General features: G+C 36.0%; 1 protein-coding gene across 1 annotated transcript in view; it reads right to left on the bottom strand.

Annotated features, from left to right (window-relative positions):
- LOC127629694 (extracellular matrix organizing protein FRAS1-like) overlaps positions 1 to 26,786 on the bottom strand; it is a 221,840-nt gene that overhangs the window by 51,415 nt on the left and 143,639 nt on the right. The window contains exons 29-41 of the mRNA XM_052106916.1: positions 21,750 to 21,909; positions 21,356 to 21,531; positions 19,535 to 19,651; positions 14,417 to 14,531; positions 11,736 to 11,873; positions 11,413 to 11,445; positions 6,476 to 6,607; positions 4,952 to 5,080; positions 4,632 to 4,879; positions 4,392 to 4,543; positions 3,598 to 3,760; positions 1,788 to 1,920; positions 37 to 227 (exon numbers count right to left, since the gene is read on the bottom strand). Of these exons, the coding sequence (XP_051962876.1) occupies positions 37 to 227; positions 1,788 to 1,920; positions 3,598 to 3,760; positions 4,392 to 4,543; positions 4,632 to 4,879; positions 4,952 to 5,080; positions 6,476 to 6,607; positions 11,413 to 11,445; positions 11,736 to 11,873; positions 14,417 to 14,531; positions 19,535 to 19,651; positions 21,356 to 21,531; positions 21,750 to 21,909 (1,887 nt within the window). The remainder of the gene's footprint in view (positions 1 to 36; positions 228 to 1,787; positions 1,921 to 3,597; positions 3,761 to 4,391; positions 4,544 to 4,631; positions 4,880 to 4,951; positions 5,081 to 6,475; positions 6,608 to 11,412; positions 11,446 to 11,735; positions 11,874 to 14,416; positions 14,532 to 19,534; positions 19,652 to 21,355; positions 21,532 to 21,749; positions 21,910 to 26,786) is intronic.

Here is a 26,786-nt window from a genome sequence, read left to right on the forward strand (position 1 = left end):
GAGTCTTACTCTGCATAGAACAGTTTTTAATTATACCTGGATGTCTATAGTGACATCAAAAGCTTCTGTTTGACTCGATCCATCACTGATGTAAAAGCTGAAGACATCCTGGCGGATGTTGAGTGGGTGGATGTTTTGGACATAAAAAATCTGGTCTGAGGTCAGGTCCTCTATAGTAAAGGGGATGTCAGGGCTGATAACACGAGATCCACCGATCGTTCCCACTGCTGGAAACAAAGAACATGTCTCAATGAGTTAAGCAAACAGAACACTTTGGCCACCTTGCATTAACATTTTCATTTTGTGTCAGTATTGAATCTGGATATTCTTTAGCTGCACTGCATTTATACATTGCATTCCAAAGCACCTCCAGCGTGATCAGATAAAGATTCAGTCCACTTACATATATATTACTTACAGTACATAGTTATATGTGGATAACAAAAATGCATCGGCATTTACACCTTTGTCAAATGTGGTCAGAATCCATCCCTGACCACCTCTAAGTGTCTTTTTAGTCATCTGATCTCAGTCCAATCACATTGCGTCTTGGGTGCAATTACAATTACATGCTTTTAAAGGGATAGTTCACCCAAAAAATGTAACTTTGCTCATCATTAACTCACCCTCATGCCATCCCAGATGTGCATGACTTCTTCTGCTGAACACAAACAAAGATTTTAGAAGAATATTTCAGCTCTGTAGGCCCATACAACACAAGTGACATTTCAAGCTCCAAAAATCATATAAAGGATGCATAAAAGTAATCCATATGACTCCAGTGGTTAAATATATGACTTCAGAAACAATACTATTTAAGTATTTTGTTTTACTATAAATCTCGACTTTCACTTTCACTTACACATTCTGAAAGTGAAAGTAGAGATTTATAGTAAAACATTATTTAAATATGAATCTGTTTCTCACCCAAAGGAATTGCATCACTTCAGAAGACATATATGAAACAACTGCAGTCGTATGGATTCCATTTATGCTGCCTTTATGTGATTTTTGGAGCTTGAAATTTTAGGTCACCATTCAGTTGCATTGTATGGATTTACAGAGCTGAAATATTCTTCTAAAAATATTTGTTTGTGTTCAGCAGAAGAAAGAAAACCATACACATCTGGGATGGCATGAAGGTGAGTAAATGAGATAATTTTTTTGGATGAACAATTTAAGTGTATTTTATTTCAACTTTAATGTGGTCAAGTGAAATGGGGCCTTGTATTTTGTACATTTCTGGCCACAATATCCAAAGAAATAATTAAACATGGAACAAAAAACAGATGTCATCCTCAACAAGACAAGACAAAATGTCAGTTGCCAGACAAGAAATGTTTAATAGTTATGAAAAAATAGTTGTGAACTTCAGAAGAACAAAACAAAATCACAAAACAAGTGTGTGTTCTTAAAGTAGACACATCAAAGCAAACATTATATTTGTAGAACTGCATCTGTGCTTTGGATGGAAAACAAATTTTGTACAAGTGTAGTTTGCTGTTGATGGTCCACTATGATCTGCATCTCCTTTCATCTTTGCCACTCAAACAGGAACCCTGCATAATGATGAGTGATCCAATCAGAATTTTACACATCTATAAACCTCTATCACAGAGACGAGTGCTCTGCTCATGAATAAAATCATGCCATCAGCAACAAACAACAGCCTTCTGCATTGGCTATGAATGACTGGGAAAAGGAAACTACAATTTAATGTTAGTTGATATCTTAAACATAGACTTCCACATGCTATGTCTGCATGTAAGCACAGACTGAAGGGTCACCTTGTTTGGTATTCTCAATGAAGCCATATTTAGGTGGGCTGATCAGCCAGACCAGCAGATCCTTTCTGGGCGTGTCTGGGTCAGAGGCAATAATGTGTTTGGCTGAGAGCTGGACTCTGCCTCCCTCCTGGACCTGTTCATGGGAAACACCATTGAAAACACTAAACAGAGGAAAGATCTAAGCAGGGTTCCCGCTTTTTTGGATCAATTAATTTTCATAATTTTTCCATGACCTTTCCAGTCTTTCGTTATCAACAGATATTGATTGTTAAGAAATTCGTTTTATAGAGATAGTTGTAAAGCAGGGGTACTCAATTGGCGGACTCCGGTCGGATCTGGACCGAAGGACAATTAAATCCTGACTGAGCTCTGAAGTTTTGTACTAGTTATCAGACACCTGGCTAAGTGATTATGTAAGCATACATGTATTCACCCACGGTGCGCGAATAAATAGCGTTCAGCATTAGTGCACGTTCAACACTACTCACTTTAATCACCGCTATTGATGGATGAGGTGCCTCATAAAGCCTAATTTACTGTACGTACGAGTTGCAAGTGCGGTTATTTTAACAACAGTAGCGGAGACACCACTTCAGATACTGGCATCTTTCGCTTACACACACGGCAGTAAACAAGAAATTAAGTGAAACTATCTTCACCTGTCTAATATGTGATTCAGACAGTTCAGCTAAACCAAGTTTGTGTCAGGACAAGATAACGTGCCACCTAGACTAAAGACTATAACGCTTTTTTCATCTAATATTAATCGGCATGTTATGAGCATTTCACAATAATTTTGTGAAAATTAAGCAGAGATGTCATTATGGCAAGGAAAGGCTATTTATTATTAAATTAATCAAATAGCTATTTAATGCTTCACTGTTACATAAATTGTTTGTTTGTTGTAAGTAGATTCTCACTTTAAGGAAAATAAAAAATGGTCAATTCAGGCTTTTAAATTTTTATATATTTTCTCTCAGGGGACACTCCTGAACCCACAGTATTTTATCTGTCAAAAGGCCTCCTATGTCCCAAACATAGGTATAGATTCTGAATGTAAAAATATTTCAACGAAACTGGACTGCTGTCATTCAGCTTCAAAAAAACTGTTGATCTTATCTTTTAATATTCACATCCAAGTGCCCTCGACTGATGACGTCTTGATTAAATATTTTAATATTTTGGTAGAAAAGATCTCTCAGACTCCACTAGCTGTCTCTGGGCTCCCAATGTCCTCATCAGGAATTTTTTTTTTCCTTTAAAAAAAAAAAGAAAAAAAAAGTGCTTATGCTGTCAGCATGGTTATAAAACTATTAAAAAAAGATACATCATTTCCTAGCCATTTAACTACTGACACCATGTAAGCTATATACTATCCGGACCTTTGTTGGCAAGGAAATGTAGAGACTGGACCTCTTGGAACTTTAATTGAGTACCCCTGCTGTAAAGGAAATCCAATTGTATGTCAGGCACCAATTCTTTTCAAATTAATAGATATAAATTATTACTATTATACCCTCTCAAATGACAGACTAATTTTGTCATGCTGGCTTGCGGGCAACTTTTACTCTACACAAACACTCACAAAGAGCAATATATATCCAATGAAGCATTACAGAGCTGAGCAAAACTAGAACAAATTATATTCAGTACAGAATTTTTCATGACTTTTAAAGAATTCACTTGTTTTCATGAATTTTCCATGCCTGGGAATCACAATTTTTTTAAATCCCTGATATTTCCAGGCTTTACATAACTGTTGGAACCCTGTCTAAAACCACTGGAATTGCTAGGTGGAGACAGTGCTTACCTTGACGTTGCTGCGGATGGTAACGACAGGTGGCTGCCTCGGAGCAGAAGTGATGGTGATAGTAAACATCTGATTCTCCAATCGATTGTTCTCACCATCATAAACAATGAAGTGGAAAATGTCGGTGACAGGTTGGTTCCCAGTTTCAGTGGATGTAATATACCTATTTGACAAAGCAATACATCAAACACCGTTCCAAACCTTTTGATGTGATCTGGCAGCGACATAAGTTCACCACTTCAAATGCTTAAATCACAGTTGTGTAGAGTGCAGAGAGAGTGAGAGAGGGCTGGGTGAGTCAACAAATACAAAATAAAACAAACAAAAAATTTCCAAACAAGTTAAATGTTATATTTGCTTAAAAAAGAAACAACCAGAGGAAAACAGTCAAATATGGTAAAAAACTTCATTGCATAAGAAAATGTTGTCATATTTCTGTTTCGGATTCTTACAGCATCAAAGCCAATCAAGCTGCAATTATATTCAACACTTCTCAGCTGGGCTTAAAGCAATTAAAGAAGCTCATCTTGTAATGCATGTTTGAGCCTCCCAAAGCAGTTTAGCTCTCTAAACATTTAACATGCCTCATTTATGGAGTCTAATATTAACATAGCCAACGGTGGAAAGGCACATGTACGAATATTGCTAATCATTTGAGAAAGGTAAAAGTAAAACCAAATCCTTTTTTTTTATTAGCATTAGTTCTATTACGAGTTTTAATTGTAATAATATTAAATTAAATTAATGTTGAATCTATTTTTGAATATAAAATACAGCTAATGCTGGGTGTTTACCTGATTTTGTGGTTGTTGATGTCTGCCATTGTAAAGGAAGAATATTCGTAGAGTTCCTCATGGTCTGTTTCAAATTTGGTTTTGGTGAGAATTCCATACATTGGAACAGATACTAACTGCACAAAGATGTTCTCATCTGGAGATTCATCATCCTAAAAGACATTGACATAAAGCCTTTTGAGCACTACTTGCTTTTAAGCATATTGAAAACTACTAATCCCAGAACATTGCTTTCCTCACCAGATAAGCTAAGTGTGATCTGCTGATAATGGTGCTGCTTTTCTCTGCCACCTCCATAGAGAGCAAGGCATTAGGGTCATGTCTGGGTGCATCACCTTTGACCTCTGACACCAAGACCTGCACCACAATGGAAGTCATGGAGATACCGTCCGTCACAGAGAAGGTTATGGAGTCCTCCTCAGTGGTGAGACCAGCATGCGCATACTGCAGAACGTTCCTAGTGATGTCACTAAAGGTGAAGGTGTCTCCTAAAGTGGAGGGAAGTTTTGATAAATAATAAAGAACACTGCAGAAGAAGCGGCAAAGAATGCTGCACTTACTATTGACCATCTGGATCTGGGAGCCAAGGTCCACTCTCAGGAGCGTGCCATGTATGGGTCCCTCTACCAGCTCAAATTCCAGTTCATCAGGGGCTGTGTCAGCATCTGTCACGGCTAACTGCCGACCACCTACATGACATGGACACAAGTTTTCCATCCTTGTTTAAAACATTGATTCATAAAACAACAAGTTGGGGAAAAGCATCACTGCTTTCTCCTGCTAAGTGAATCATATGGTTAACATGATGTGATTGGCAAACCCTGTCAACCATAGCTGTCAACCCTCCCGTTTTTTCCGGGTTTCTCACGTATTTTAGCTCTTTTCCCGCTGTCTTCCCGTTTTAGTATTTTCCCGTAAAATATCCCGTATTTTTACGCTCTGATTGTGTTAACTCAGAACCAGAACACGCAACTATCTGTGTCTGTGAAGTGGCTTGCACTTGGGTTGCTAGACCTCCAGTAAAGCAGGTGGCAGTATACAGACAGTAGCTTAAGCTACTGTCGAAGAAGAAGAAGACAGTTGCAGCAGCGGCGGGCGGGAGGAAGAGGGAAAAAGTCGCGGGAAGTCTGAACGTCAAGGAGAGTAGAGTAACGTTAGATGAGTGTGATGATGGATCAGGACGCTGACGGCCAAAATCACTGTGACCTAATTAACCACCAACCAAAACTGAGGACATTATGCAGATATTTAAGTAAATGGGAGACCACCTTCCACTACCTGACAAGTAGCCATGTAGGTCCAAATTATGCCCACTGCAAAATTTGACGCTGTAATTTCAGTGTTGGTCATGGAGGGAAAAACGACGTTTCGCAGCACAAGTCACAGAAACACAAGCTCGCGAGTGAGTCGGCTAGGCACACAACATCATTATCATCATTTGTGGTGAACCGTGCCTCGTCTGAAGCTGACCAAATTTTGAAAGCTGAGGTGAAAATGTCTATGCTAATTGCCAAAAATAACGTTGCGTTCAGTTTTTTGGACGACTTCAACCGTAGTGTGGCTGACATGTTCCCGGATTCAGCGATTGCCAAGAAGTACACTCCGGGGAAAACGAAGGCTACACAAATCATTAAAGGTAAGACTACATGGAGTTACTAAGCCAACATTAAGCTAAAACACGTTGTAGCAAATTGAAATGTGTAAGTAATGTTTACTTCGTTCATAAATAAAGCACTTTAAACATATCCATTGGTCTGTCATTCTTTAATATTGTGTAGTTTTAAACCCTTTAGACTGTTAATGATTAGTCCTTTCTTTTAAAAAGTTTGTGGGTAAGAATGGCTGAAAAAAAATCCCTTATTTTGGGGATGGATTCTGGGAAATCTCCCTTATTTTCAATGTTCAATGTTGACAGCTATGCTGTCAACATGCCTGATTAAAAGAAGTGTGTCATTTTCTACACACTTCAGAAACACAGCAGCCTTGTTAATGGATGACTGTTTTCCAGTGAATTTTGATAAAATGTAGCTTTTTTATAATTTATATCATATGTGCTTTATATCACCTAATACATGTGCCCTTACCCACTGGTGCCCTGCCTCCAAGGCTGACCTCCAGCACTGGATCCAGAATCTGAAAGACTGGTGGCTGCTGATGATTGGCCAGCAACAGGATAGCAAAGTCCATCTCTGGCGTGGTGTGCTCTCCATCAGACACTGACATATGATAATAATTCAGACAGTGGAATAAATCACACATGCACAAGAACGTTCACAATTTAATGTTGACCTTCAGGCCAGTTCTGTCTTTTGTACTTCAGCTCAGTATAGCACAGATGAGTGAATGCAACAAAGAGATGAGAAGGATGAATCAGAGAGAGAGAGAGAGAGAGAGAGAGAGAGAGAGAGAGAGTGAGAAAGACATTGAAAGATTTATACAACATACAACATACAACAGATAAATGATTTCCAATAACATCTCAACCATATCCTTCAAACTTTGAACAGAAGATGTGACCTAAAAGGACAACTTGGGACAAACACCTATTTAGTATTAAAGGGATAGTTCACCCATACTCTCATGCCATCCCAGATGTGTATGACTTTCTGTCTTGTGGGTGGCATATCACTGCTGGATTTTAAGTTGTACTATTGGTCTCTTCAGTTAAAATCTTTAAACTCTTGGCTAGATGTACAACCTTCCCTGGTTCCACATTGAAAATTAACTGAAGAATCATTGGTTGCTCCTCACAGATATCAGGATGTGCTATTTTCAAACTTAAAAAAGCCTTCAAAAAGAATTTGGCCCAATTATTGCTAATTCGATATCTACATGACAAAATATGTTAATTATTCATAAAAAATGTGTATGCAGTAGGCTCCTATCTGGAACAATTATTACCTATTACGAGACATGAAACCATACACTTGTTCACTGTGGTCAGATAGAGGCATTAACACTTTAGAGAATATTTATGATGAGACAGGGTTAAGGTTATTTTGGGATCTGCAGTCTTGTTATAATCTTCTGGGATTCTCATGGTTCTTGTCTTTACAGTTAAGATCTTCACTTAAGGCTTAAGGAGTTCCTTGGGACAGACCTTAGACATCTCACCCCATGGCTCATTGTTTTGAATCCATGAAGGGGAAAATAGCCAAGGTCTCTATTATTTATGGTAGTCTTGTCATGGAGAAATGTGGAACTCTTGGTATTACTCGAATTTGGGACAGTGAGCTTGGAGTGCAGGATTGCAGTTTTGATCAGCTGGTGGGCAGGGTTTTTAGACAAGACTGAAACATTTTGCCATATTGTTTCCCAATGTAATCCACAGAATATATTATACACCCTTGAAACGTTTTTAATGAAACTTATTTCCTCCCCTTTGTGTGACAAATGTAGCTCTGGGGTAATTGGAAGCCTTTTCCATTTATTCTGGGAAAGTCCCCCGATCTTCAACTTCTGGGTTAAAGTCTCTGCTTTAACCATTACAACTTTTGGAACTGACACTTGATCCTGAGCAATGTTTTTTCCTTGTTAATGATGACTCCTCTGTAACCCTGACTTTAAATCAAAAACTGACTTTCTTCTCGTGGTTAACAGCTGCAAAGATAGCTATCATTAGTTCTTGGTTTCCTCCTAATTCCTTGTCAAAGCAGCAATGGTTGTCCTATTTTATAGATATTGTTCATTTGGAGTGGTCCACTGCCTTAATTAATAGAGCAAAGATTACAACTATTCTGCACTGGAACCAAACTCATGACAGCTTGATTTCCATTCTTAAAACTTAAGTGATCTAAATGTATAGGATAGGAGAGTATACTAAGGTGTAAATTAAGGCAAAATGAACTGCAGGTTGTCTTGTTTGTTTGATCAGTTTCTTTTTTCTTCTCTTTTTATTTTGATAGACACCTTAATTACCTTTATTTCAACAGACAATTTATTCCTGTAAATAATGTATCTCTGATATTACATGTATTGATCTTTTATTTTATTTATTCTTTTTTATGTATGTGTATCTGTTTCTCTTGTGTATATCTGTTTTATATTTGTTATCAGTTATGTCCTCCACACTGAATTAAGTCAGTGAAAATGTGTTAGTGTTAATGCTGTTAACTTTGTTCATAAGAAAAGCACAATAATGTATTGGTAAAAAAAAAAAAAAAAAGATTGCTACTGTTGAAGCATATCAGGGAATTGCTGCCACAATCTGCAACTAACTAAAGGTAAGGATATTAAAGAAATTAACTTTAAAGCTTTATTACCAATAATCAATATGATTAGCAATGTTGTAAATCTATGCTGCTTTTGCCAGGTTTGTTTTTTCCACACTAAAGTTCTGAAGAAATGCAAGTTATATCAGGATCAAAACATTATAATGTACAGCAGAAAAGTAACAGCTGTTTAATAACTGTTTATTTACTTTGGCAATGAATGAATAAGCAAAAAAGTAAGCAACTTTCCAATATTCCATACAATATTCCAAGATGTTGATACCTTGTTGGTCACAGATGTTTATTGCGTATCTCTAAATATAACTATAGTAACTCTGGTAATATAGCAGTAACAACTGCTGCCATGGTAATTTTCTGTAAGAGTGTATACAATAGCACAAACTGTTTTCAAATGTAAGTGCTACACTAAATCAACAGTTGCAATTTAAATACTTTCAATGCAAATGAGAAAAACAGAAGATTTCATCCAGTCAGAAATCTCGAGAACAGAATAAGTGTGGTGGTGGCATAGTGGTCTAAAGCACATAACTGTTAATCAGACGGTCGCTGGTTCGATCCCCACAGCCACCACCATTGTGTCCTTGAGCAAGGCACTTAACTCCATATAAAACCTATATGCTCCAGGGGGGATTGTCCCTGTAATAAGTGCACTGTAAGTCACTTTGGATAAAATCGTATGCCAAATGCATAAATGTAAATGAATAAGAGATGTGCAAGCTAACAGAAACTTCAGCCGCTACACTGTGTGACTGTCTGACTGTGTGTTTATTCCAGGTGGGAGATCTTCTTCTGTAAAGCTTTTTTCTCCACCTCTTACACTCTATTACTAACAGTACTAAAAGGAGTTAGTCTTCCCTACAGTGCCCAGTTTCCATACAGACACAGAAGGGCATATGAGCATGTTTGTGAGAGCCACAGCTCTGATTCATGGGTGCTGTGAGATGACGGATGCACAATCGTATCCTCCTGTCATGCAGAATAAAGCATGTGGATGAACTTCAAAAAGAGAGAGGGAAATATATTCCCATAAATAAATGTTCCCATAAATAAATAACAGCAATGGGATCAGCACAGAGGCATCAAGATATCACTTGTAGGATTATCCATGAACGAAGTCATCAAATGAACACAACACCACATTCCCTGCATAACAGCAGCTAAAAGAATGAATGAACACTTCACACAAAGCCCCAGTACTTGTGATTTAACCCTATAAAATGTATACAAAACCTAGCCATACTAGATTATCCTGAAAATGACTCTATGACCTATGATCACTTTTATAACTTAATATAATTAACTATAATTAATTATTATAGGCTATGTACCTTTTAAAAAATATGTAGCGATTTGTACTCATTTATAACTTACAAATCGATGATTATAATCTTTAATCTTGTATGAGTCATCTCATTCTACTAAGAATGATAACAATTCAAGCCTTAACCTGATCATAAACCCAGACAATCAGGTTTTTCATAATGTGTAATGTATCATCCATGTTGTAAAACCAATGAACTAACCAGTATGATTTGTAATCAGGGATTTTCATGTTTTGGGTGCAGCCAAATTCAGTTCAAATGTTTCCAAAACAGGAAAAACTCTCCCTCGAATCCTTCTTCTCTCTTGCAACGCTCTCTTGGAATCGTCGCTTGGTCTCCTCTCTTCGGCTCTCTTGCTTCTTCCTAATCCTCCATGCCATGTAGAGTCCAAGAAAACTCGGGGCACAAAAGTCCCGAGGAAGCCTCTTTCTCTCTGCTCTTCGGTTCACACACCCAACACAAGTCGCGAGTCTTCCTTTCAGAAGTCCTCGCTTCAAAGCCCACATCATCAGCCATCCAGACAATAACTATCCGTGATCATAAGACATCATCCGAGTCCAAGATATTGACAGAACGAACTTTCAACAAAGAGCCAAAGAACCAAGCAACACAAGAAACGTAATGCAAGAAAACGCAACGGCACGCAAGTACATCTCCAGACTTTTGCTCAAAGTGCTGTTGTGTTAGTTAAAAACTTTGGGTAATTTGACCGCAAATCGATTTAGACTCAAAGAAGTATAAATGGTTCTTAAGGCATTGTCAACAGATTCCATAAAGTTCATTTTCTCTATATAGATCATTTACTTCACATTCTGTCAATACTCACCAACCTGTTTCATGTTGTATGTGTTCGATTAGTTTTATGTTTAGAATAGCAATACAGTTTGTCTGTATTCAAAGATAATTTGACTGTGGTATATTCTGATAAATAATCTCATCCATGTTTTTAAAAGATTTTACTTCAAAGCTCTACCTAAATATGTGTATTATTATTTTCAACAAGCCATGAGGATAATATTATTCCAATAAGTGAATTAATCATAATTCCCTTATTAAAGCGAATTCCTTACATTAGAAATTGTGAGCGGATACAACGAGACGTTGTTTTAAGATTTTAATGGTGAATAATTTTATTCAGGCAAATAATCTATTTATTTGTCATTTATCTTATTTATAATGGTTGTAGAACATGACTAATTCCATTATAAATTTCCTTACATAATAATGTAGATTATGGGCGGTTTAATTTACCGGTAATTCCTAGCTCACACATAATGTTCCAACATATAATGGTGAGGGTACGCAGGCACATTAACCCATCCTGTGTACACTTATACAACCACATTTCCTACACAGTCTATGGTGTTAAAGAGAAGGAGATGAAATCTGAGTCTGCTGGAAGTGTATATGGAAAAACATATAAGGCAAGGATTTGCAGAAGGGTTGCAGAAGCCAAAAGTGATATACCTGTGAAATGGAGGCTCACTGACTCTGGTAGACCTGCAGGAATGAAACCGTGTTAGTGGTTACTTTCACAACAAAAAACTGCTGACAACTATGCAATTAGGGAGCAGGGTGAGAGGACATTTCATATTTAAATGTTTAAGTTAAACAGGTGAGTTTTGCATACTTAAGCATAAATCACAATACCACAGCCTCTGAGTTTGACTGTTCAGAAGTAGCAATTAGTTAAAAGAGTTACAAATAAACTACACACACAATCTACAAACATTAAAAAGTAATTATGTTGTTGCAAAGCAGTTCTTATGAGCAACCAGGCAAAGACTAACCTGTAAAAGAGTACTGATAGAGCTCCTGAAGGTGGGAGGGGGCTTGTGGGGGCCTGTAGATAATTTTCCCATTGTCGACGTCAGCCTGGGTGAAGAGACGCACATGATGGTATGGTCTGTCCCTGTGCTCCACTGTGCCTGAGTGAGGACAGTGACATCATCATAATAAAATAAAAACAATTACTTCGTTAGATGCTGAGAAATGCTGAAAAATAATGAAAGAAGGTTGACTTCTGTTGGGTTTTTTTTAGGGTCTAGTTGGTGAGAGATCAGTGCTGGTTATCGATTGCAGAAGCAACATTTAGCTTGTATTTTATTCTTAAATCAATTTTGGGAAAGATGGTAAGATTTTCTGACAGTGACACAGGGCAGTGAAGTCAGTGGGAATGGCATTGAAGTTTTGGTATTTTCCCAGCAATCATATGTTAAAGGAATGTTCAATACAATTAAGCTCAATCGAAAGCATTTGAAGCATAATTTTGATAACCACAAAATTTTATTTTTTTCTTTAAAAAAAATTCTCTCAAAGTGAAGTTGAAATAGGGAGGAATACCACCGTTTGGACGGCTATTTTTCCAATGAGAAAATAGAATGCATTTGACCAAAATGACATAATCTTCCGAAAGCTGACAGCATCTCTGCTTGGGAGTGGCAACATGTGATGGCACACGCTCCATATCTCTCTCTATGTCTCTCACACACACTAATTACTGTACTAATTACTTTGTCTGAAAAGTAATTGCTTTACTTATTACCAATTACTTTTTAAAACCCTTATCAACCTCGACCAGACGAAAAATACAAGGATAGACATGATACTGTTATTTTAATTTTGTCAAATAAATCATATAAATTCAAATAAATTATTCATGAACTGGCAAAATAATTCAAGGGGCAGTGTTAATTTAGAAAACATTAGATGTTAAATTTCGATTTTAAATTCACTATTGTTTTAAATAAAATTGGTCTAATAATTAACAAAATTACATCAGAATTAACTTTAATAAAATTACTGAAAAATTAAGAGTAATCCCTTACTTGACTTTTTTTAATGAAAAAGTAATTTAATTACAGTAATTAGTAAAACTGCCTGCGGCCAAATCACAGCAGTGCTGATGTAGGGCCATATCGCACTCTTGCTTGATTGGCAACGTTCAATTTCATTGTCCCCCACTCACAAAGTTCCTTTTAAAGAAAAGGAGGAGCAAGTTGAAATAAATTTTTGTGTTAATCAATATTATGTGACAAATGCTGTCAATTTAGCTTAACTTACATTGAACCCGGAACATTCCTTTAAGTCTAGGCGCAAGTGGGTATGGAGAAATTGCATGCGTGATGTTTCACTATGAGGTACCATATGGAAAAAAACATCTGCAAGCCTCTACTTCTAACAGTGTATTTTTACAGCTTTGCATTTCACTTTTGTTGCATGGGAGACGAGATGGGCAGCGAGATGTGCCTTCGGACTGGGTTCCTGTGCTTACTGTCAACCGGCTATGTACCATACTGACCCCTACCCATGAACAGTACTGTGCAAAAGTTTTAGGCACATACAAAAACATTTGTTTTAAGATGGATATTTATATCTTCAGCTTTAGTGTGTCAGTAGGAAATAAATATTTTAGACTCCCAAACAGTTTAGAATAGAAGAACAGGGAACCCTGCAACAGATGGCATGGACTCCACAGAGCTCCCACTAAACATCATGTCAGTCTGGATTACATGACGAGACAGAAGCAATTGAGAAAGCCAAAATAGATAGAAGACCTGTGGCGAATTCTCCAAGAAGCTTGGAACATCCTATCTTCCAACACCAATAAAAATGTGTCTGGTTGTATCTAGGAGAATTGCTTCTGTTTCAAAGGCAAAGGTGGCCACACCATCTTTGATTATGTTTACTGGATTTTGTATGATGTTAATTGATCAATGAAAACTATTTATGGCATTATTTTTGAAGCCTCACTATGCAACATTTTTCACAAGTTCCTAAACATTTTCATAGTAATGAGAAAAAATGATTAGGATTTCCCAGCTGCATGTGAGTAGGCTATGTTTTTATTCTACCATTGTTAAACTGACAAAAGTTATCACCTCCTGGCTTAATTTGGCGTCCACTCAATATGCGTTTGTTAGTTAAATATAAGGAAATATACGATTGTTCATTCATATGTTGATGTAATAACTATTGGTAAATATGCACATCTGTCATATGAACCTGTTTTGTTTCAGCCAGTATAGACCTTTGTCAGCTAGTATAGACGTTTGTCACACTTGTTTGATTCCTGGCTTATCGGTTAACCAGTTAATAACTGGTTAATGCTAGCGGTTTACCAGTTAAAATAATTTCCCTATAATTTCCCTGTTCCCTAATCCAAAATGCCAAAAACAACTATAAATGTATTACAAAAGTGGTCCATCAGACATGTGCGCTATATTCCAAGGATTCTCTTGCCATACGAATCTGATTATAAGAGGAAAAGATCAGAATTTCAGACGTTATTCACTGAATAGTGACTTCTATAATAACTGAATATTCATAGCTTTTCTTTATAAAGCTTCACCTTTAAAATTCTCTACTCCATATTTATGTAGTAGTACAAAAAGACAAACAATACAAAAGTCTCAGGCTTCTATTATGCTTGTGATTTCCCCGCTCCTCACCCCTATGGTGGTTTAGTTACCATGGCCTGAGGTGAGAGGTTCTGTGATGTTGTAGACAAGCATGTCGCTGGGCGTCTCAGAGTCGGTGAAGGAGAGAGCAGAGGGAGATATCACAGTCACACGATCTTCCAGTGCCTGCACACATACACACAACAAAAAACATTTACACTGATGAAGACAATGACGTCTAGAGATTGCATGAATCATTGCATTGTAAATAAGAACAGTTAATCATAAACAAACTGAAATACCATTGAAAAAGAGTAAATCTAAATCTAAATGAATAGAGCATCCTTTAAATTTACACTACTTGTTAAAGTAATATTCCAGGTAAAAGTAAAGCTCAATCATCAGAATTTTTGGAATAATGTTGATTACCGTAAAAAATATATTTCGACTCGTCCCTCCTTTTCTTTAAAAAAAAAAGCAAAAATCAAACTTATAGTTAAGCACTTACAATAGAATTGAATGGGCCAATTTTTGAGCATTTAAAGGAAGAAATGCGACGCTTATAACTTTATAAAAGCACTTACATTAATTATTTTGTTAAAACTGGTTTATTATTTGAGCTGTAAAGTTGTTTAAATGGTAGTTGTTATGGTCTTTTTAGGGTTTTAGGGTTTAAGTATGGGCTGAAATATGTGCCACCAGAAACTGAATTTGAACCATTTATATTTGAATTTGAATGGCTAAACTTGAATAATTGCATTGAAAAACTGAATTTGAATCACATCATTTGAAATTGTATTGTTTAATTAAAATTGAATTTATTCAAAACCTGAATCAGAATTGTATCATTTGAAATTGAATTTATTCGTTTGGAACTGAAGTCCAATAAAATTTGATCCTCACTGAAAATTAAACTCTCTATATATCTTCACATTCACTTCTCACAATTCAGATTCAGTTCTCAAATTCAATTTCAAGTTACTGAGACAGACATCCGGGTAGTTGGAGGATGAAGGAAGAGCAATCGAGCGCAGATCGATAGATAGCGTTCATTGGCGCACAGGACTCCTCTTGGGCCAATCAGCACCAATGTTTTGGAGCACAGTACGTTACCCGCCATGAAACTATGGAATTACGATTGTGTCAATAATAATGAATGTAACTTTATAAAACTGAACGTAACTTTTTCAGAAACTTATCAAAAATATTCCATTACAAAAGAAGAAAAACACAATTCAAATAAAAAAAAAAATGAACTCAGTCGCACGAATTTAACAGGCTCTTCAAATATGCTTAATTTTTTGTTAATGTTTTTCAAAGATTCGTTTTCGCAAATCGTGGATTCTGAATACATTGCCACAGATTTCAGCTTACGCCGCAGTTTTTCGTTTGCTGTTTTGAGACAAACCTCTCGTGGGGGTGGGCTTAACAGTGATCTACTCTGATTGGATAGTGAGCTTTTGATGGACAGGTGCTCTCTGACCCGGATGTACAGACGTCACTCAGTGGCGCGCATATTGGAAAGCTCTCGCGGTGATTTGTAGTTATGCAATACGTCGTGCTTTGTTGTATTACTTACTAACAATATGTAAATAATATTTGACCTATAATTATATAATTTAATATTATATGAGACCTTCGATCAGTCTGTAAAGATGAGCTCTCAGGAGAGACACGGAGCGGCATCATCTTCCTCCTCTTGTCCTTCAAGGCAGCTTGAAGTAAGTTCGTGTTACTGAAGTAACCAATAACATCGATAAAACTTTTATTCATGTAACGTTACAGTGTGCAACAGTTCTGGCTTTATTTTGCAAATTTATTGTTGTATTGTAAATGCATGCTAAATAAAATGTTGCTGTTTTGTCATTGTCATGACTGCAAAACTGAAACCTGGCCATATCTTGGTCCACTGTTTGACTCTGCCCCGACTGCTGAACGGACTGCTGCTGACCCTGCCTTGTGCTGGTATTCCTGAGCGACTGGTTAAGAATTTCAAGGTTGTTATGTACAGATGCAGCATCTGCACCAAGATTTCTGCCTTGCTGTAGAATAAAGACCAGTTTGATATCTGCACTGTCTACATTGACACGTCCTTGAATATAATAACTGTGCAAAAGAGCAAACAATCAAACTACATAACATCATGACATGACATCAGTGCATTGCAAACTTGTGAATGACAATAAAAAAATTATTAAAAAATATATAAAATTATGATATTTTATATGTGTTTATCAAAACATTGTGAATAAATATAATAAAATATATGCAATATTCCACCACTGTGTTGAAATTTAGAGTGTTTTCTGTAAAATTAGAAAATTGTATCGATGTTATTGGTTACTTCAGTAACACGAACTTACTTCAAGCTGCCTTGAAGGACAAGAGGAGGAGGAGTGGAGCATTTGTTTAATAAGCAAGGTCTTTTATTCAGATATTCAGAATTTCTTTCTGAATACCAAATACCAGTAACCCCAAAATAATTTGCTACAGTAATGGGTGCTATTCCCTCTGGTTTATGTATGCTTTTTAAAAACCGTAATTACTTCACCCCAGTATCTACTGCATCCTTTCCTAAACCTTGTGATACTGTTGGTCAAATCTGTTTTTCAGAGTCGAAAGCTAAAAACTATAAGATCTTTATTTCTTAAGGATTTGATTTCTGTTCCACCTGTTATTTCCTTTTGGAATAATTTGTTTGGTAACCTTAATTGGAAAAAATCTGGTCTTTACAGCAGAAATTCATTCTCACAAATAAAGTGAAAGAAATTTCCTTTAAGTTGATACACAGGTTCTATCCTGTTAAGAAATTTATACAAAGATTTAAATCTGACATTGAGCTAACATGCTCTTTTTGTGTGAATTCTGATGAAACAGTGGTTCATTTATTTTGGTCGTGTCATTACACTCAGAAGCTCTGGAATGAAATTGATGTTTTTATCAAGTGTAAGATTTTGCCAGGCTTCTCAATACATATGACAAACATTATATTTGGGTATTTTGATTCAGACCCCACAAACGAAAATGTCTGTTTTGTTATTAATTTAATTATTTTCTTAAGCAAATTCTATATTCACAAATGCAAATTTTTAAACTGTAAACCTATCTTCTCTGTCTTCTTAAAAGAAATAGAAAATTATCTAAATTTGATTTCAGTATCTACTAATAAGAAAGCCATAAGGACTGTTAGAATCTGCATTGCATTTGATCTCTTCATGTGAACATTTTTGTGTGATGTAATGCCCTACCTCTTCTTTTATTGTTATATACATTATTATTATTATCTTTGTTTTTAATTCTTATTATTTTTTCTATTTATTTTTGTCTTCTTTATTGTTTTGGTTGATATTATGTGATGTACGTATGCTTTCTCTTTTGTATGTTCCTGTTCTTTTGCATTAAAAAAACATATATATATATATATATATATATATATATATATATATATATATTTTTTTTTTTTTTTTAAATAAATAAGAGGAAGATGATGCCGCTCCATGTCTCTCCTGAAAGCTCATCTTTACAGACTGATCGAAGACGATTATTAGACGATCGAAGGTCTCATATAATATTAAATTATATAATTATAGGTCAAATATTATTTACATATTGTTAGTAAGTAATACAACAAAGCACGACGTATTGCATAACTACAAATCACCGCGAGAGCTTTCTAATATGCGCGCCACTGAGTGACGTCTGTACATCCGGGTCAGAGAGCACCTGTCCATCAAAAGCTCACTAATCAGAGTAGATCACTGTTAAGCCCACCCCCACGAGAGGTTTGTCTCAAAACAGCAAACGAAAAACTGCGAGCGTAAGCGAAATCTGTGGCAATGTATTCAGAATCCACGATTTGCGAAAACGAATCTTTGAAAAACATTAACAAAAAATTAAGCATATTTGAAGAGCCTGTTAAATTCGTGCGACTGAGTTCATTTTTTTTTTTCATTTGAATTGTGTTTTTCTTCTTTTGTAATGGAATATTTTTGATAGTTTCTGAAAAAGTTACGTTCAGTTTTATAAAGTTACATTCATTATTATTGACACAATCGTAATTCCATAGTTTCATGGCGGGTAACGTACTGTGCTCCAAAACATTGGTGCTGATTGGCCCAAGAGGAGTCCTGTGCGCCAATGAACGCTATCTATCGATCTGCGCTCGATTGCTCTTCCTTCATCCTCCAACTACCCGGATGTCTGTCTCAGTAACTTGAAATTGAATTTGAGAACTGAATCTGAATTGTGAGAAGTGAATGTGAAGATATATAGAGAGTTTAATTTTCAGTGAGGATCAAATTTTATTGGACTTCAGTTCCAAACGAATAAATTCAATTTCAAATGATACAATTCAGATTCAGTTTTTGAATAAATTCAATTTTAATTAAACAATACAATTTCAAATGATGTGATTCAAATTCAGTTTTTCAATGCAATTATTCAAGTTTAGCCATCCAAATTCAAATATAATGGTTCAAATTCAGTTTCTGGTGGCACATATTTCAGCCCATATTTTATGGCCTTACGTCGTAATAGAAACAAAGTTGTAAAATTTGATATAAACTTACTCAGAAAAGATTATTAAGTGATTTTATCACACTAAAATCATGTTAGCATGCATATTGTTTACGACTAGTGGCTAGACTTTAGAAATAGTGAGTATTTTAATGTTTACAGATTGGCCCATTCATTGTAAGTGCCTCATTGTTTCCTAGATTTTTAATTTTTTAAAAGAAAAGGTGTAAGTTGAAAATAATTGTTGTGTAATTAACACTATGCCACAAATTCTGTTGATTAAGATTAACTTGTATTGAAACAGGACTATTCCTTTAACTTCACCTTTACTCCAAATGTTTGAAATAGAAACTGCTTATCCCTTTAAAAGACAGAGATCTAAGAACGAATTTTTTTTCATCCTTAAAATTAATTTGAATAATCTATGTGCCACTAGCGGCACCAATTGGAACGTAAAAACAATCTTCCATTGCTTGGACAGACAGGCACTCCCAAACCAAACTCACAACATGTATTAAGCCAATGTTGCTTTGTCAGGCTGCTCAAACAAACAGAGCCATGTTTTAAAAGTGCCACAAAAAAAGTAGTTATATATTGAAGTCTGGACAAACAGAACATAATCTTAAATTCTTTCAGCTAGAAAAGGTTGTAATCTCCTGCACTTTGCATCTTACTGTTATCTGCAGGTTAGCGCCAGGTGAGAGCTGAGGCAGGCCGGGGGTTTGCGGCATCACTCCTATAGTGAAGGTCTGCGTATCACTCAAAGTCTCTGGATAACCCTCACTTGAAACCTGCCAACAAAAGCACACAAAACTTTTTAGAGTTAAATTGCTTGAGAATGATTGTTTAATCATTAATAATAAAAAAAACATGTGGGAAAAGCAGCTCAGTACACAACTAGAGAATCATTTACAACATCAATATTCAACTCTACTCTTGAGCTAGTGAATTCTCATTGCGCCCAATTTCCAAACAAACATTTTTTTAAGTTAGAAACAAGCAATATCAAGTGCACACACCTCTTGGAACACTTCATGGTCATAATAAGACAACAATAACATCCCCAAGGACTTACACGAAATTGTGTTCAACCATTAAAACGCAAATTGTATTTAATGAAGTCTGTGGTGAGGGTGCAGCCTCAGGCAAGGCGAGAAGAAAAAAAAAAAACAAGAAGAGAAAGAGCGATTTTCTGGAGGAGGAAAAAAAAACAGTTGTGTCAAGAGTCATTAGGGGTTTGAGCTGATGAATTGAATGCAGTGAATGTCCTTTAATGCCTCTTACACTGATTTGAAACTGGATTTGAAGACAAATTAGCTAATTTATCCTAAAGTAATGCAGTGAAGATGCTGAAGTAGAAGTAGGACAGATGGACAAATTGGCCTGATAGTGTGAAAGAGAGCTAGAAGTCTGGAGAAAATAGTCCAATTGGGCAATAGAGTGGAAAAATGACATTCCAGTTATCATCATGTAAATAGAATTACCAGATTAAGCCAATATTCTGATATCTAGCTGTCATGTGCCTGAATTAATCAGAATTGTGGGTCCTTAAAACACATTATTTATCTATAACTAAACGTTTATTCATATGTCCAAACCAAGTTAATTCTGTGTGATATTAGACACAGTTTAGGAGACTACATGTTTTTACAAATATTTGACAGACATTGAGAACAACAACATGGCATACATTTTTAAAAGTCTCATGACCTATATTTTGCAGTTCATCGTGCACTTGTGTGAATGAATGAACATTACATTTGTAGAGCTCTTTTCTGACACTACACTGAAAGTGCTTTACACAGTGAACAGGGGACTTTCCTCAACCACCACCAGTGTGCAGCATCCACCTGGATGATGCAACAGCAGCCATAGGGCCCCAGTACGCTAACCACACACCAGCTATTGGTGGAGAAGAAAGAGTACAGTGATATAGCCAATCAATTGATGGGGATTAATAGGAAGCCATGATTGATAAGGGCCAATGGGGGGAATTTGGCCAGGACCGGGGTTACACCCCTACCATTTTCGAGAAGTGCCCTGGGATTTTTAATGACCACAGAGTGTTAGGGCCTCGGTTAAACGTCTCATTCGAAGGACGGTGACTTTTTACAGTACAGTAAATGGGGCCAATCCGTAATCATTCAAATACTCACAGTTTCAAAACTGTAGCCACAAGATGTAAACAATATGTGTGTTGTTAACATTATTTAGTGTGGTAAAATCACTTACTACCATTTTCTGTATAAAGTTACAGCCAATTTTACAACTTTGTTGCCATGACGATGTAACAAACCCGACTGTAACAATTATGATTTTTACAACTTTACAGCTCAAATAATAAATGCGTTTTAAAAGAAGAATAATGTATATGCTTTTCTAAAATTATAAGCTTCACATTTCTGCCTTTAAACCCTCTAAAAATTGCCCCATTTACTTCCATTAACACTGAATTATCCATTAAGGCCATGAATAAGTATGTATGTGTGTTTTACCTGAAACTGAAAAGTATCTCTCTGTGTTCCGGATCCATAGTGTCTGTACCAGACAGTTCCCTCATTAACATCCTGCTGTGTAAATGAGCTGGTGGGCGTAGTATCCTGACCAACTGGGAATGACTGCCACGCTTCCACCGGACCATCAGCGGGCATAGACACCAACACAATCTCTCCTACACACACACACATACACACACACACACACACACACACACACACACACACACACACACACACACACACACACACACACACACAATGCAGTTATAAACAGGGACTTATTTGTGCTATTTAATAAAAAATGAGAAAGAAAAATAAGATAGAGAGAGAGAGAGAGAGAGAGAGAGAGAGAGAGAGAGAAAAGAAAAATGGATGGATGGAATTATGATACCATATTTAGGAAGCCCATTATCAGAGTGAACTGTGTACAGGATTTCAGAGTCACTGGTCCTTTTGAACTGAGCATTGAGACACTTCTTAGACAGCTGCACCATTCCTCCCTCCCTCACCCAGGTCTTGGGCACTGAATGCAGATGAGGAGTCAATCCAACCTATAGATGTAAAATAACACCCCATGATGATTATTTGCACATTTATTTAATCTAATAACAGCATGCACATTGTGGAGGTGTAGTTGATTATTAGGATGAAGTTTTAGATTGTGTAGCACTTTAATGCATATAAATACTACAAGAAGATGACTTCCTGGCATGTTACATTCAGAAACATCAAGGATACCAGCAAATCACAAAGACACAAGCTAATACCTACTCAGCTATCATGCCACACTGTAAAAAAAAAAAATCCTGTTAATTTATGGTAAAAAACTGGTAATTTTGATGCCTGTATATTTTATGGTGCATTACAGTTTGTATTATTAAATTATATGAACTTAATACTTTAACCTTCTGAAACTGTAAAAACTTTTCATTTATAATGTATTGTTACTCACAGTAGTATTTACAGAAAGGCACATGATGATATGAAGTTCATCAGTAGTGGCCTTTCCGAAAGCAATGACCAATAAACATGTAGTGACAGTGCTCAGTGTCCCTCACACAAACACTAAACAACATCAGGGTAACACATGTGAAATTAAAATAATGCAATAAACATGAATTAACTACATAAAATATAACACAGAACACCCCAATGTAGATAAGTGATTTTAAAAATAAAAATAAACATGGGCCTGGGTAGCTGAGCGATTATTGACACTGACTACCACCCCTGGAGTCGCAAGTTCAAATCCAGGGTGTGCTGAGTGACTCCAGCCAGGTCTCCAAAGCAACCAAATTGGCCCAGTTGCAAGGGAGGATTGAGTCACATGGAGTAACCTCCTCGTGGTCGTGATTAGTGGTTCTTGCTCTCAGTGGGGCACGTGGTAAGCTGTGCATGGTCCATGGACAGTAGCATGAGCCTCCAGTGCTGCGAGTCTCAGCGGAGTCATGCACACGTGATAAGATATGTGGATTGACTGTCTTAGAAACGGTAACAGCCATTTTGCAAGTTAACCAATTAAAAGTTTTTTACTGTAGCATTTTTGCAGTCTGTTACCATTACCATTTGTAACTGTATCTGTTCATATGACAAAATGATCTGTATATGTCTCATTATTCAGATAGAACCGGGTGTGGGCAGGGCTTAAACCGTAAATGAATTTTACGTGCCTTTTCATAATAATATTCTAACAATAAGTATTATTATTATTATTATTATTATTATTATTATTATTATATATTATTATTATACAATTATTATTTAAAAAATATTTTATTGTATTCTTTTTTTTTTTTTACCAGATGAAACTTGTAGGCTACATTAACTGTTTAATATGTTGTTAACTGTGGTCTCTCCTGGTATTTCTGATATTAATATCTGCATGAAACAGACTTTTCATTTGTCTGTCCATGTATAACAACATTATTCTGGAGGCAAGAGGTGTCAAGCAAAATGTGAAATGTCAAGCACACATTTTTAGAGTGAACAATAAATACAAATTCAAACTTTACAAGAAATGAAAATAAAATCAATATAGCCTACAAACAGGTGAAAGTCCTATAAGTCTATCAGGAATTTTAGGACACCATTATTTATTTAAATAATAATAATGATGAAAATAATAATAATAACAATAATAATAATGTTAAATGTATATAGTGCCTTACCAGAGTTCAAGAAGTTTTTTTTTTTTAGGAAACATTTTTCATCTTCTGTAGTTTGCAATCTCTAGTGCTCCTTGCAATGCACTGATGATTACATTTTCTTATGATTTATGCTACTGTCAATAAAGTTAGAAAAGAAACTCATGTCTCCTCTTTCTTTAGTCAGAGTCAACTTCATCCTCCCTCTTCCCTACAACTTTACATGCATATAAAAATGCACTAAACTGAGAGGTCTAAAAAGTTTTAAACGCTTTGATAGATTAAATATAAATGCAATAAATACACGATTACAATGCTATATGGTTTCTCCACATTTTATGGTGTTTGGGTATTTTTACAAGAATAAAAGATGCTCATATGAGAAATACTAACCAATGTAGCCAGTAGCATCAAAGCTACAAATATTAGATTTCCTGCACCATTCTGTGAACAGATTCCACAAACAATCGGGAGATGTTGTTGAGTACACTCTGTGGGGTTTTGAAGTAAGTTTGATGCATCAGAAATAGTTCCTTGTGCAAGTTCTTTGTGAACATTTAGCATAATGTCAAGGTAAAAGGCTATTTCTAGCTATTAGATACACCTGTTACATGTCACAATTATATTTTATAATGAACTCTCTCAAGAAAATCCATGTTAAATATTTTTCTCCCTCTAATAAGACCTTTGATATTAGTGCAAAAATGTACTGCAAAATATTCCTCTTAATAAGAATTTTTTGCCTGAAAAAACTTAAGATAAATTTACTTGAGAAGCTACACTACATAAAATATTAAGGCTTTTTCAGAGCATGCATTTTTTATTTAAGTGTATTTTGTTTTACTGTGTTGGCAGACTTTTCTCATGTTGTTTATATTGTCAAAAACAAGTGAAAAAATCTGCCAGTGCAGAAGAAGTAATCCAAAGTATTTAGATTACGTTACTTTACATTTTACAGCATTTATTCTGTAATCTGTAGTGGAATACTGTGGAGCGGAGGGGGGCGGGGCCGGGTCGGAATATCGCGCGCCCGGTCCCCAATTGGCCTGGTGAAGCGCGCGAGGATAAAGGCGGCCGGTGACGATTGTTCGAGAGAGAGAGAATTACGGGCATGTCCGCATGTGTGTTTGTTTATGTTGTGTTTTAAGTTTCTTATTAAATTATTATTTATGTTGACAAGCCGGTTCTCGCCTCCTCCTTGCCCATCCTTTAACTGTTTTACAAATACATTATAAAAGTCAACCCTATACTGTATCTATATAGTATATATTGATTACTCATGCAGCACACAAAAAAATTTGTCCATTCAAATGATCTCCAAGATGAGAATGTGCCTCTATCTAAAACCACCAGTAATTAGCTTGAAACTTACTATAATTACTTACTTTTTTGTAAAGGGATGAACCCTTTAATATGCCACACACGAACTGCTTGTTTCAATAAGAAAAATGTCAACACAGGACAGAAAACTGCACTCGTCAAGCGATTTCATGGAGTGTTAAAGTTTCCACACAATGAACCTTGCAGTGTTCCTGCAATCAGAACAATGTCCTATTGATCTGAAAACAGAATATTTACCCTGAAACAGGGCTTCCATTAGTCAAAAGTTGTTTGGCATCAGCAGTATGGGAGATAATAGGCAGCAGCAGGGAACAAGGCAGGTGTAATCTGATGACACTACAGAGAGATGTGTGGATAAGTGTATAAGATAGGGGAGAACCGAGCTTGAAAGGGATGTGGGAAAAAGACTGAACAAAGTGCTGCAATCTGTCTAGATATCAGCAGACTGTGGGCATGTCAAATACTCAGGACAGGACAATTTCAAGCATAAAAGGGGAGGTGACAATTGTATGCATGCACACAATGCATACGTGTGTGTGTGTGTGTGTGTGCGTGGTAGTTACCACTCACCATAAAAAAGCACTCAGTGCACAGAATTCATCCATTGTGTGTAAATGCACCTGTGCAGATGTATGAATCTTACAGTGATTCCATCTTGACGGTGGACGTATCACTTATAAATCAAAAATTGCAGCAGCAGCCCGAGGCAAAATCATCAAGCCATACAGTGTCAGGTGAGATGCAGGAATCCATGTTTCAGTGAAAAAGCTTAGATCTAAATCCAAAATGTTTAAAAGCCAATGGCCTAATATTATTTATTGAAGTGTAATTATTTTACACTTCATCGTTTTTTTTACACTAACATGAATGAATGTACATGACACATTGATGGCCCTATAAATAATCATAAGGTATGTAATATTTAGTTATTAGTTCAAAAATGACACATTTATAATGATCAGATAAAGTAACTCCTAATCACAGACAAAATGAAAAATGCAAAACGTCTAGCTGAACAGAGTAGCCTACGTCATTCGAGCAGATAAAGAAATATTCAACTCTGATCAGCAGAATATGTTTTCACAAAAGTCTGACAAGAATATTACATAAAGAATCAGTTCTTTATCTTCTTTAAAAATGAAAGAATTATTTTTGGATGAATCAAACAAGCAATACACAAGCAAGAGCGCTGTTGCACTGAATATTAGCATGGCTGTGATTTGGCCCCAGGAAAAATTAAATTCAGTACTACACACCAAGCCAAAGAAGAAAATTATGCCTTAATGTCTTAAAAACCCAGTGAGCAATTCAACAGCAACTGTGGCAAGGTAAAAACTCCATAAGATGTTTAAGGGATGATTCACACAAAAATAAAAATTCTCTCATCATTTACCCACCCTCATGATAATCCAGATGTATGACTTTTTTCTTCTTCAGAACACAAATTAAGATTTTTAGAAGAATATTTCAGCTCTTTAGGTCCATACAATGCAAGTGAATGGGGTCAGGTGGTCACTTAAAGCTCCAAAAATCACACAAAGGCAGCATAAAAGTAATTCAAATTACTCCAGTGGTTAAAATTATATATCTTTAGAAGTGATATGATAGGTGTGGGTGAAAAACAGATCAATATTTAAGACCTTTTTTTACAACAAATCTCCACTTTCATATTCTGATGAAAGTAAAGATTTATAGTAAAACAGGATTTTAAAATGTATTTGTTTCTCACGCAAAGTGATTGCATCACTTCAGAAGACATATATTAAACCACTGGAGTCGTATGGATTACTTTTATGCTGCCTTTATTTGGTTATTGGAGCTTCAAAGTTCTGGCCACCATTCACTAGCATTGTATTGAGATATTCTTGAGTTGAGATATTCTTCTAAACATTTTTCTGAGATATTCTTCAAAAAAGCAGAAGAAAAAGTCAGTAGTGGAGGGA

The sequence above is a fragment of the Xyrauchen texanus genome, chromosome 3 (genome assembly GCF_025860055.1).
Source record: "Xyrauchen texanus isolate HMW12.3.18 chromosome 3, RBS_HiC_50CHRs, whole genome shotgun sequence".
NCBI lineage: Eukaryota > Metazoa > Chordata > Actinopteri > Cypriniformes > Catostomidae > Xyrauchen > Xyrauchen texanus.